Below are 13,843 nucleotides of genomic sequence, written 5' to 3'. Positions count from 1 at the left end.
GAAGAACTGGTGCACCCAGGTGGGTGCTCTCTTCCATGGCAACAGCAGCCAGCAAACCCTCAGTTCCCCTGCTGGGGCTACTGGGAGCAGCAGCAGCAGCAGCAGCCTCCGCCACTCCTCCTCAGTCAGTGCCCCAGGCAGAGCCTCGCTAGGGCTGGGGAGCCTTGTGGAGGCTGTGGGGCACCTTTCTCCTCTCCACCTTTCTCCTCTCTGCCCTCGCTGCTTCCCTCCTGCTGGGCCTTCTCCTAAGGAGGGAGGATGGCGGTGGCACACCTCCAGAGAAATAAATAAATAAATAAACAGGAGGGAAGAAATGGAGGGGAAGCGAGCGCTCCTCCAGTGAGGGCTGTGGGATTGTACAGAAGTAAATGAAACATGATTCAGCTCAGTAGGCTTCCTTTTAAGTAAGTGATTGTTCTCACATCCTGCTCTTTGCCTTGTAGTATTTATTGATTGATTAATTTAACATATTTGTATACCACCCAAAAGACAAGTCTCTGAGCGGTTTACAACAAAACAATAAAAACATTACAACCATTTAAAATTTAAAATGTTAAAGCTATTAAAAATCATCAAACCATTAAAACAGTATCTAATTAAAAGCCTGGGTGAATAAATGTGTTTGACTGCCTTTTTAAAAGTTGTAAGAGATGGGGAGGCTCTTAAGCAAGTGGGATTGCACAGAAGTAAATGATTTAGTTCAATGGGCTTCCTCTACAGTAAAAAGCACACGAGAAAGGGTTGGATTCAGAAATCTGCTCAGCTGCTCTCCCCTCCCCTTCTGTGTTGACAAACTCAAGTTATATTGGAAGCAAGAGGAGGAGGAAGATGTGTGGTAGATCTGTGGAGAGGAAAGGAGGGGGAAGCTGAGATTTCTCTCTGCCTGTTTCTCTCCCTGAGGTGAGGGGATGGAGGAAGCAAGCATGGGCGGTGGTGGTGGGAGAACAGTCCATACTGCAAAATGCTACAACACATAAAATGTGAGGAAAGGCTCCCTACAACAGAAAAATACAGCTACTTTCCTGCAGCGCATTTACAATGTTGTAGGGCAAAAATGCATTATTAAAATTCAAATCAAGGCATGGGAAATGATGAACGGCACCATGCTGACAACACAGCGACACCGATGTGGAAATACAGGCAATAGGGACGGGCACTTAGCGGATATGTTGTGAGTATGTTGCAGCGTGTAATCTGGAAAATGCCCTGGATTGCCAGGGATTGAATCAGGGACCTTCTGGATTCAAAGCAGATGCTCTGTCACAAGGTTGGCCTCATCCCCATGATGAAAAGAGGAAATCGGAGGTAAAATGTTTTTTGAACATAAGAAGAGGAATATCTTTACAGACCTCCAGAGAGAATTCCTTATTATGCTGCTGAAGTACCAGTTGAAAAGAGTCATACATAACACATGAGATTATGCTCAAAGGTAAGGGCTAGAATGCTCTGCAAGGCTCTAGATTCTAGAGTCTAGAAGCTTCTGAATGCAGCTCTGTGCAGGCCTGGTTGTCCATGTGAGACGACACAGACAGAGAGACCATGAAGAAGAACTGAATACTACTTAATATTTTCCTCAGGCTATTCTGGAGGCTAAGAACAAGTTGGAGAGAAAAAAATATTCTACACTTAAAGCACTCTAGTCTGGAATTCCAATGAGATTAATTGACTCTGACTCTTCTTTTGAGTGTAAATCCAAATAGTCAGGCAGTCTCTGCACTGAAAGATAGGGAAGTGCACGGAACCGCGGCGGGGAGGCTGGAAGGCGGTGGGGGTACTGCTTTAAGAGCAGGGAAGGGTGCAGTTACCCCTCCCGCTGCTTTCCCCTCGCCGGCGTTCGTTTTTGTAACAGCTAATCAGGGTGACAGCGTACCTCCCTGCCACCCCATTGCCCCGGTTGGCCGGATATGGCCAGAAATTCCAGAATACCTGCACATGTCGGCATATGCACGGGCACGTTTGGAACTTCCAGCCCTATCCGGCCAATGGGGGCAATGGGACGGCAGGGAGGTACACTGCTGCCCCAATTAGCTGTTACAAAAACAAACACTGGCAGGGAAACTGAGGCAGGAGGAGTAAGTGCACCCTCCCCCATTGGAGAGATAGATCCCCACTGCCGCTGAACCAGCGGAACCACCGGTTCCATGCACATCCCTACTGAAAGACTGGTGTCATTGTTTGTTTGTTTGTTTATTTATTGTTGCATTTATATACCGCCTTTCGTTAAAAGACAACCCCAAGGCAGTTTACAAAAGTTAAAAACATACAATAAAAAGGCAATAAAAACATCAAGCTAAAAATATAAAACCATATTAAAAACAGGCATAAAAACAATACAACAAGTAAAAGTTAAATTGTTGAAATTCTTAATGGTGAAGCACAGGAAACAGATTAACCCAAAGAGATTTGACTAAAAAATATAGAAGCCAATGTAGTCTTTAGCACTGAAAAGAAACAAATCAGTTACTTTAATGGTGTTCCAGTTCACATATTCTCTGTTCTAGATTGCACAAAGAATAGGGACGAAAATTCTGTAGCCAAAGGCCCATTTCAAAGTTGGTTTTCAGGATTCAGCAGCCAAACGGCAGCTTCCCTAAACTCCATTATGTAAGCAACAAAGGAAGTTAAAAGAAGCAACAAGGAACAAATGGTCTCCATAGGCTCATGCTCCAACCCAGTTAATGTGGAAAAAAGAAAAGAAGTTCAGTTCAACCTTAAATAGGAACATACAGATTTGGGATTTAGGAGCGATGATTTCCTACTGATGAGGAAAACCAGCTGGTAGTTTGTGAGCCATAGTTACTCTATCTATCATCTATCTATCCATCGTATTTCTACACCACCTGACATGTGCATCCCTAGGTAGTGTAAATACGTTAGAATAGAACAAATATTTAAAAAGCTAAAATGCTTTAGAGGGCATTGTTTTGAGAAACAATCAAATCATATCTTTTTAGGATGCAGATTTAGGTCCTGGTCCTGGGTACTTAATTACTTGGAAATAGGCTTCCTAATAAACGTGTTTAATGTTAAGGTATAATACTTTTTCTTCTTTGTTGGTCTTCTGTAGTCCCACATATGTGACATCTTATATTCAGCCCAGATGCTTATATTCAGGCCAGAATAGCGAAACCTGATAAATACTCATATACATAGTAACTCCCCCAACCTTCTGAACACAGTCCCAAAAAGATAAGGAGGCATTCTGTGTCCTCTTTCATGAGTCAATCATCTAATAGAAAGACACTGTTGAACTGGAAAAGGTGCAGAAGAGGGCAATCAAGATGATCAGGGGCCTGGAGCACCTTTCTTATGAGGCAATACTACAACACCTGGGGCTTTTAAGTTTAGAAAAAAAGATGACTGCGGGGAGACATGATAGAGGTCTATACAATCATTCATGGTGTGGAGAAAGTAGATACAGAGAAATTCTTCTCCCTCTCACATAACATGAGAACCAGGGGTCATCCCATGAAATTGATTGCCGGGAAATCTAGGACCAACAAACAGAAGTACTTTTTCATACAACGCATAATCCACTTGTGGAATTCTCTACCACAAGATGTGGTGACAGCCAACATAAAGCCCGGATGGCTTCAAGAAGGGTTTGGATAACTTCATGGAGGAGAGGTCTATCAACGGCTACTAGTCGGAGGGCTGTGGGCCACCTCCAGCCTCCAAGGCAGGATGCCTCTGGGTACCAGTTGCAGGGGAGTGGCAGCAGGAGAGAGGGCATGCCCTCAACTCCTGCCTGTGGCTCCCAGCGGCATCTGGTGGGCCACTGTGCGAAACAGGATGCTGGACTAAATGGGCCTTGGGCCTGATCCAGCAAGGCTGTTCTTATGTTCTAATATAACATCATCTTGTACAAAGGATGCTACTATTACTGACATACACTTTGTGTAAAGTTCTGCAGGCTGTCACTAGGGGTCAGTGTTAAGTCACATTGTTACAACAGAGACAAGGAGCTTATTCCAAACTTCAGTAATACAGGTATTATTCAAAGACAGTTTGGGGGTGGGGGTTTGGTTGCCATATTACCTTTAGTCTTTTTTTTTTTAAAGGACTCAGTGAAACAGTCAGAATTTCTACAAATACTTAGCAAATATGTCATGTATTTGCACAGAAATTTTAATACGCAATACATATGTGCAAATGCTATACAATTATTAAAGTTAATATTAAAAATGTATATACTTCTCAATTTAAAAGTTCTCAAAGCAATTTACATAGCAAAATAAATTTTAAGAAATGATTCAAAAGCCAAAGCAAAACCAAATATTGAGAAGACAAGGATCATATCTTCAGTCTTTTCAGTGCTAGTCAAAGACTTTATTTACCCAGGCCTTTTAATCCTCTATTCACCTGCCCCTCACCACCACTACTTTTAGTATTGTTGCTGATCTCCTCTTCCTCTTTTTAGATCTAGATGATCACCTAAATGCATGGTTATGAAGTGTACTTAAAAGGAGAGGTGCCTCTCGTTAATCAAAAAGCAACCATCAGATCCTTTCAGTGGAGAAAGTGAGGATTGGCAAGAGGGGAATAAGAGGCCCCTCCTGTGCCCTGCAGGCAGGAGATTCCTCCCATGGCTGCTTTTTGCTTAATAGAAGAAAAATGTAGGAGAAATTGTTTTAAACAGAAGAGCCACAAAATTGCTCCTTTAAACAAAATGGTGGCTGGAAATGACCTTGGAGGATATTTCTGGCCACCCAGAAACTGCAGGTACTAACCCTTTTAAAAACCACATATATACTGAGGTTGGGTCTCCATTGCCCAACCTCAGATACATGAAACCGCGGATGTCAGGGCCACGGATAATGAGGTCCACCTGAATTGGTATTTGATATGTGTATTGTTCTTGGTTTTTATTCCAGAACTGTAAACTACACTGAGAGTTCAAAATGGGACAGAAGGGCAAGATATTAACTCTTATGAATAAATAAGCAAAACACCATATAGATCATATGTATACATAATGGGGAAAAAGATCAACCTTAATTACTAGTTCAGATGAAATAAACAAACTCACCTATTCTAGAACTTCCATACAGTGGAGAATTGACAATAATAACTTGTTACCAAGAATAATTAATATTTATGAAGGTAATATAAACCCAATATAATGTTACCCCAATCTTCATTTCACAGTACAGTAGCTGTTTATGTCAGCAGGGTTTGAGAGCTTGTTAAAATATAAATAGCACCAATAAGGCAACTAGGTGCCTCGTTTTACATTTAACAGCAGGTAGAATGCATATATTTTGTTTTAATAAAAGGCAAGGCAATGTATGACTAAAACGCTATAAAATGTGGTAATTGTAGAAGAAAATGGCATAATGACCAATAGATGGCAGCGATGCTGTAAATTAATACCAAGCGATGCAGAAATTGGGTCCTGCCTATTAAATTGAGCTTGAACTCCTGGTACAGCCTTGATTATTTCAGCATTGGATTGATGGGGGTGAACTATCGTACACTTTAGATTACTGAGGAGATGGCCATAGGCTTTACAGCAGTGACTGGGATATCTCTTTAGGGCCAGATATGAGTCATGTTCACACCTGACACTGGGATTGAAGCTGCCAAACAACCCAGTTGCCATTTACCTGCTTTTCTTCAGGCCCTTCAGAAAATCTGGTCTTCATTTGGGAGGCTGAACATCTGGCCCGTGGTCTTTGAAAGTCTGGCCATTCAATTCTGTGCTTTACCTTGCCTGTGCCTGCTTCAAAGTGTGGCAACCTGAAACTGAAGCAGCATCCTGAAGCAGTCAGGCAAGTGGGGCAGTGCAAGTTTATTGCATAATTGGCAGTCCACCATATTGAATCCATGGTCTAATGCACAAAAGCTAGTGTGCTGTTTAGTTTCAGGGACTGTTTAAAGGACACTGACTGACAGGATGAGGAAAATTAGTCAAGTAGCCCCACTAAAATTAGGCCAAGTCAGCCAATATTTAACTTGTCCTACTAATTTCAGTGGGACTACTCTGAGTAATTTCCCTCATGCCAGCCACTTAAAAGGCTCATTCACACAATTATTATTAGGATAGGACAAGTGTTTGACTCTAGCTCAGGAGCTATTTTGTGATTGTATGTGAAGGGAAAAGCAAGTTTGAAGTGGGAGGAAGTGACCATCTGGAAGAGAGAAGCTGGGTCAGATGGTGCCACTGTACCAAGTTCTCGTACCCAGCACTTTACTGAGGTAGGAGGAAATGCTGTCCAACCCAGCCCCTCTCTTCCAGATGACCACTTCCTCCCGCTTCAACCTTGCTTTCCCCCTCAAACATGATCGCAAAATGAGAGTGCATACAGCTTCCAAGTGTCCTAGCCTAATAATTATTATATGAACAAGCCTAAACAAGAAAGTAGTCTTAAAACATTAAAGCTTGACATAAAGCTATGATTCAGGGAAGGAGATAATAACAGGACAGTGGCATCTTCCCCAATGGACAAATGTTTAATTTGAAAAACTCTATCATATTTAATTTAATACAAGTTTGCTTTCCTCAGGAGAGGCAAGGAAAGAAATGTTATTAGCACACATTAATTGGACAGCACTCTTTCTTTATACTATATGAAACTAGGTAGGAAATGGATACTTTTTGAATGGAATAATAATTTGTTTTAAGATGCATGCTTTTTCATATGTCTGAACAGCAATGATAGGTCCCTGACCAAAATCGCTACAAAGGAGCGTAGATGTAGAGCAATATCATGAATGCTGCTTACAATGCATAACTTAAGGTTTACACCTTGAAAAGGCACAGAACATCTTTCAACCCATTCTAGGCTCAAGTGTGTTGCACTGTCTTGTGTATATATACTTCTAACAAGATCACATATTGCAGTCAAGTAAGTTGGTGACCCACCAAAATGATTTGCAATAAAAAATAATCAGCCTCTCTCAATTAAGTTAGCTATTACACTGTCCTTGTTGCAAAAGATTTATAGGTTGTTCTTGCCTCTGTGGTTCAAGATTATGAATATAGGGTCTTATCGGATCAAAGATGTAATATGTTTATAATAAAATGAGTCTATTCTCAGTCTACCCTATCTAATATACTCATGTCAGCATCTTTTGAAGTCTTGTGAAGCTACAATATAACCTTCTTATTCCAGTGGGTTTTCAGGCAAACCATAATGTAAGTAAAGGGTTCCATGGAGAAATATACATTCAGTATATTGAACTGGATGCATTCTCTCAAAATAAAAAGTAAACTGATTGGTAGTTAATGTGCTACATAATTATTAGACAATTCTGGCCTCAAGAGCTCTGGTAGAATCACTAGGTGAGTTCTTAGTTCGTTGAATGGATCGAGCTAATTATGTTAGTCTGCTCTGGCCTATATAAGTAAAAAAAAGAGACAGAACTTGAGGTTTGCTGGGTACAGACACACAAGTGGCTTTACACTAACTTTACATCTTTTTACACTACAGGCTGGCCACGAAGGACAGGTGAGGATGGCCTTCTGGATTACAAGGGTAGCATGCCCAGTAGGCATAAATAATTCTAAGGGATAGCAAGCGCTCCCCACAAAATATTTCCCACTCCCCCATCCACCAGACTGGTATTTTAAAGCAAAGTGTCAGACTATTGATTGATTGATTAAGTGCTGTCAAGTCGGTGTCGACTCTTAGTGACCACATAGATAGATTCTCTCCAGGATGATCTGTCTTCAACTTGACCTTTAAGGTACCCCAGAGGGCAGAGTTGAGACTCCAGGACTTTTCCAAAGAAGAAATAAGGTTTATCAAAAGAGAGCAGAATAACCAAGTACTGAATATTGGTTGCAAAAACAGAACGGCCAAAGTCAGTGTGCTTGCTAGGAAAGTAGAACTGAAATGAGAAAGAGAACTCCAGAGGTTCCAGATATCAAATTTTACCATCATATTGATTAATCTAATCAGGCTCATAATATGCTTTACAACTTTATTCAAATCCATGTAGCAACTCCACTTGATTCTGAAAGAATTAAATGGAGCTTAGAACTGAATGTATCAATCTCACAACATCAATGCGATGTGATTTTAGCTGAAACTGCCAAAGTATCTTAAACTGCCAAAGATTTGAGGCTTATGTTAGTCCTATTGGACTCCGATTAGACTCTGTGAATGTGAGTTGAGGAAATCTGATAAATGTTGGAGATGTGGGGAAGGAGAGACGGGATTAGAACATAGAACATATGAAGCTGCCATATACTGAGTCAGACCATAGGTCCATAAGATGTAACATGTAACATGTAAAGATGTATTCTTACATCTGTTCCTTGACTGTTTGATTGATTGATTGCTGTCAAGCCGGTGTCGACTCTTAGTGACCACATAGATAGATTCTCTCCAGGATGATCTGTCTTCAGCTTGGCCTTTAAGGTCTCTCAGTGGTGCATTCATTGTTGTCGTAATCGAGACCATCTACCTTGCTGCTGGTTGTCCTCTTATCTTTCCTTCAACTTTTCCCAGCATTATGGACTTCTCGAGGGAGCTGGGTTTTTCCATAATGTATCTGAAGTAGATTGAGCCTGGTCATTTGTGCCTCGAGTGAAAATTCTTGATTGATTCGTTCTATGATCCATTTGTTTGTTTTCCTGGCTGTCCATGGTATCCTCAAAAGTCTTCTCCAGCACCAAAGTTCAAAAGCATTAATACTTTTTCTATCTTGCTTCTTCAAAGTCCAGCTTTCTCATTCATAGAATGTCATGAGAAAAACCATGATCCAAACAATTCTAATCTTTGTAGTTATAGACACGTCACGGCATCTAAATATCCTTTCCAAGGCCTTCATTGCAACCCTACCAAGTGCTAGTCTGCAGCATATTTCTTGACTGTTAGATCCTTTACTATTGATGGTCGATCCTAAAAGGCAGAAGCTATCCACCACTTCAATGTCTTCATTATCAATTCTGAGAATACGCTTTGTATATTATGGTCCTATAGCTTGAAATAATTATTTTCAAAGGCCTCCATTGTTCAAAGCCACCTCATTCACTCACTCTTATACCCCAGAATAAGCAACAGAAGTCAGTGCAGCCATGTAGGTAGGAGACTCCTCCAGCCTCCCAGGAGCCAGGCCAACCCCTTAGTTTCCTTCCTGACCAGAAACTTGGCTGGGTGAGACCATGTGTGTGTGGAGGAGTGCAGGATTGTCTCCCCTGGATATCTTAGTTGGTTCTCTCGCCACCCCAATCTTTCCTGCCACATGTTCTTGGACAGGAAGAGGAAACTAGCTGCAAAGCAGATTGGAAGCTTTGGCCTAATTAAAAAATTATTTTCTAAGAGGAATCTGACTCATTTTCTGAATAAATTTGAAAATGTCAAGCAAGCTTCATTAATAAGGTAAATAAACTGAAACCGTTATTTACTTTACCTCTTTAAGTATATTATGAGGCTGCGCACATGAGCAGCCAAACCCAGGCTGGCACAGCCCAACCTGGGTTTGGCTGCCTGTGTACATCTGTGAGATCGATTCTGGCGCTGCCCTTGTGGTTAGCCCAACTTTTTACTCCAGCCTTTAGCAAGACTTTGAGGGTGCGAGTGCGCCCTTAACCCTGGCACCGGGGTCATGCACCGTACTTGTGCAGTGAATTATGGGATTCCTAGAGACTTGGACTCTTTTCCCAGCATCCAGTGATCTGTGCTGCATGGAGCAGCATGGATTGTGTGGGTGAGCAGTGGCGCACTAAAGAAATCGGAGACAGTTGTCTGGGGGGAAGGTAGGTTCCACCCTGCCTCCCACCCATCCATGTGAATACCCTTACTGTATAGCAAAATCCTTCCTCCCCCAATAACTTTTTTGCCACACCTTTGCTCCTTCAAACTAGGTGTTCTAGAGTTGTCCCAATGCCTAGGAACTCAAGATCCTAGTAAATAGCGATATACAACGATATATGATGGATATTTACATACTGCTTTTCAAGAAAAGTTCCCAAAGCAGTTTACATCAATATAAATAATTTTTTAAAAATGAATCATTGGAGCCCAGCATCAAATCCACTATAGTTAATGAGCTGGGTTCTGAAGGAGGTGCTAGAGAGCAAGTACCCCAGCCCACACTCCTGAGAGTTATTTCCCCCTCCGGGAAAGCCTCAAAGGACTGTACCAATCCATTTTACAATTACCTTTCACCTGGAGAGCACAGCAAAGCTGTTCTAGCAGGGCTGGACCAAGAGTGAGTTCTTTATATGTGAACTTAGCTACAACTGACATTAATTGAAGAGCCACAATAAAAGGAGAAGCAGAGTCAAATTTTCAGCGGATAGAGAGTTGAATAAAGTCTACACAGCTTTGCCCGGCAATGACTTGGAATCAGGCCTTCTCTGTAGCTATTCCTGGGCTCTGGAATGTGCTCCCTATGGATATTAGAGGCTTACAAGTTTTAGCAGCCTTTAAAAGATTTTTTTTTTAAAGCCTTTAAAAGCAGCCTCTTAAAATATCTTTTTAGCCTGGCTTTTAGTGAATACAGAAATGATATTAAACTGGTTTTAATGTTGATTAATTAATTAATTAATTAATTCTTTTTTTTCTCCCGCCCAAAACGTATGTCTCTGGGCAGCTCACAATAAAATATAAATTATAACAAAATAAAAAGGCTAAAACCATAATAATTTAAAGTTTAAAACAATGTTAAAAACTATCAAAACAGTATCTAATTAAAAGCCCGAGTGAATACATGTGTCTTTTAATGAGTTATTTGTTTTTGATCTGTTTTTATATTTATTTGTGAACCGCCTAGAGCTATCTAAGTGAAGCAGTATAAAAAATCAAATAAAGAAATAAATAGTCATGATGAATGAGGTTTAATCTGGTAATGTTAAATTAAAGTCAGTGGTTATTAGAGTTGAGTGAATAATTTGTGAAATAAAATGTATCTGACGAATTATGTCTCTTTCTCTTCATGGAATATCTACGAGCCAATCATTTGCTCCATTTTATTCATTATTCGAGATACTCCAAGAATTTTTTTGCAGATTTCATTGCTTTGATATTTGAACCACCTTGCTCATTTGTGATTGTTCATGTAAGTCACATATGGTTTTACTTCTGACTCAAAGAACACAGTCCTTATAATCTGGATGCGGGTAGAAGTAAGTGGAGGAGAAAAATGTATATGTATGCGCATAACTGAGTATGCATGCTAACAATTGGTTTTTATGAACTTTCATGCTCAATCACACAAATGTTCAGAAAACTGAGTAGTACGAACACAGCTGAAACAAGTTCAATAAATAAATCCTGATCAATTGTTGACTGGCCCAGTGCAAGAGCTACCAATTTCCCAGATAAAATTCTCCATGTTCAAATCAAATATTCTGTTTTGTAGGCATATTCAGTAAACTAAGACAGAAATCCATGATATTTGTTTCTCATGCTTGTCTTTACTGTCCCTGGATCTTCTACAGGATTATGAGATGGCTTATCAGTGTTCCCCTTATAATTATGGAGGAAAGAAGCAGAGATACAGTACTAGGGGTGTGCACGATTCCAACCCAGTTTGCCTCAAACTTGGCTGGTTCAACTGTTCGATCATGAACCGGACCAGAGGCAGTCCAGTCCATGATCGAACTAAACCAAGCCCAGTCCATGGCAGACCAATTCGGGATCAAGGAGCTATGCTTGTAAAGGGAAATCTGGTGAGGATTCCCCTTTACCATTTTTACTTCGTGCACACCTTTATACAGTATTAGCTAGTTCTGAATGGATGAGTTAGTGCAGAGTTAATATTGGAATGCCCTATCTCCATTGTACAGACAGATGTAAATGCAAGCTATATTACACTGATATATGGTATCACAAGCTCCAATAAAAATCTACTAGCCTCAGTAAAAATTATCTGGATTGCCACTAAGACTTCTTGATGGTAGAAGCTAAATATACTTTTATACATGAAGTTGATTCAGTCACTTGTGGGTGGAAGGGATCTCCTTTGGGGCATAAAAGAAGCCTATTGCCCTCCTTGCTCAGCACATATTCACAAGCGCATGGCCAGGCACCACCAACAGGCAGTTTCAGGGAATGGGGAACAGGCTATTGCTTTCCAGGTTACATCCTCTGCTCAGACAATAAATGTAAATCACATTCCTTGACTGAGGCTGGATTCACACAATCACAAGGATATTGGATAGAAAGTTAATCAGGATTACTGAACTCAGCACAGCTGACTGTGAGCAATCCATAATTTCAAGGCAATCCTGGTCAAACCGCTGTGGTTAACCAGTATTTAAGCTGATTCAGTTGGGGTTATCTATCCTGGTTAAATGCTAGTTAACCACAGTGGTTTGACCAAGATTGCCCTGAACTTCTGGGTTCTCACAAATAGCTCTACAGGGAGTACGAAAGATACTCATGGCCTTTCCATTATCTTGTAACAGTCTGGCATGGTCCCTGAACAAACAAACACACACACACACCCCTGTGAACATGTGGCAAGAGAGGAGGGAGGAAAAAGGATACTAACTTCTGGCCCGAAGGTGATACCTCCATATGTGGGGTACTACTGCAGCTACAGTAGACAGGATTGAACCCATGGTATATAAATTCTGGTGCTTTCAATGAGAGTTAAAGCAATGAAACACCTCAATATTCATGAAGGAGAGATTCTTAAATAACTAAACTTTAGAAGAATTTTAAAATGTTCCATGTAATATCAACACTTTTTCTAGTTTCCCAAAAGTTCTCATAATGCAAAGTTATACATTAGTAAACATCCACGATCTTTCAGGTTCCTTACCAAAAAACCTAGCATGCTTGACTGTATTGGATTCATGTATTCATAGTAAAGAAAATTATGAAGTGACATTTCAACACTGGCTGATTCATTGAGTAGCACAGAAGTGGGATTTAAAGGAAAATGGAAGTAACAGGGCAATATGTCAGAATATCTAGGAATTGCATAGGAGTGGTTGGAAATATGTTTTGATTAAGGTGCCCAACTATTGATCTTGCATTTACCTTGCATTACTAGGATTGGCTGTTGTCAGATTAACTAGAGCTGTAGCGGCAGCTTCTTTTACCTCTTCATTGTCGCTGCTTAGCAACTGAACCAGCTGGGGAATTCCTTTGGAAAAAGAAAGTAATTGTACATATGCAGTTTCAAATTAGCCATGGCAAAACTGCAGATTGGTAAACATTTTCTTATGGCTCCTAATTCCATCTGCTCCGTAACTGATTTACCTATAGCTCCAATGGCTTGTTTGCTAGCTAAATTCTCACACATCTCCGAAATGGCTTGAGCAGCAGCTATTCTGGTTCCATCATTATCTGTTCCCAATAGGTTGACAAGACATTTTTCAACTTCTTCTTCATGGAGGATTTTTCTGTTTTCTTCTGCATATAAAAAACAACAACAAATCAGCAGTATAGCAATTTTCAGAAAATGAGATGGCAAACAACTAGAAGTGGAGCAAAATATCAATTTCCATACAGACAATATTGCTAGCAAATGTTGGTTCTGTTCAGCACAATCTCAAAACACAATGCAGGAATATACACTGATAACATATTAGCCCTTATACTGCATAAAGAACTTGATTCAGGCTTGTAAAGCGTGCAGAAATATGGGAATCTTTAGAACAGGTCAAAAGGATGCATTCCAATTACCAACTCTAAGCGCTAATAACATTAGAGATTATGTCCCCTTTTATATTAAAAAAAAAATCATTGAATTTATGTAGAAACAAGGACCCACATGCCTTCCACCCCACCCCCGCAACCCACCAGATCCATCTTCACTAGGGTACAATGTCTTCCCTCAATTAGTGCTAATAGGAGCCATGTACATGCAAATTAAAAGGTCACATTTTCCAGTAGAGATGCTGTGTACTTGACAGTTGCAGTACAAATCAAATTAATGC

The 13,843-nt window shown here is 40.5% G+C and overlaps 1 protein-coding gene and 1 long non-coding RNA gene across 4 annotated transcripts in view; one reads left to right on the top strand and one right to left on the bottom strand.

The window, feature by feature from the left end:
• Positions 1-13,843, bottom strand: part of ARMC3 (armadillo repeat containing 3) — a 102,534-nt gene that overhangs the window by 30,437 nt on the left and 58,254 nt on the right. For all 3 annotated transcript variants that reach the window (XM_053260701.1, XM_053260703.1, XM_053260702.1), the window contains 2 exons: positions 13,164-13,316; positions 12,942-13,047 (listed from right to left, as the gene is read on the bottom strand). In XM_053260701.1, coding sequence (XP_053116676.1) covers positions 12,942-13,047; positions 13,164-13,316 — 259 coding nt within the window. The remainder of the gene's footprint in view (positions 1-12,941; positions 13,048-13,163; positions 13,317-13,843) is intronic.
• LOC128329458 (uncharacterized) overlaps positions 1-13,843 on the top strand; it is a 118,349-nt gene that overhangs the window by 51,109 nt on the left and 53,397 nt on the right. The window lies entirely within an intron of this gene.

This window comes from Hemicordylus capensis, chromosome 6 (genome assembly GCF_027244095.1).
Source record: "Hemicordylus capensis ecotype Gifberg chromosome 6, rHemCap1.1.pri, whole genome shotgun sequence".
Classification (NCBI taxonomy): Eukaryota; Metazoa; Chordata; class Lepidosauria; order Squamata; family Cordylidae; genus Hemicordylus; species Hemicordylus capensis.
This window is presented reverse-complemented; position numbering and strand designations above follow the sequence as displayed.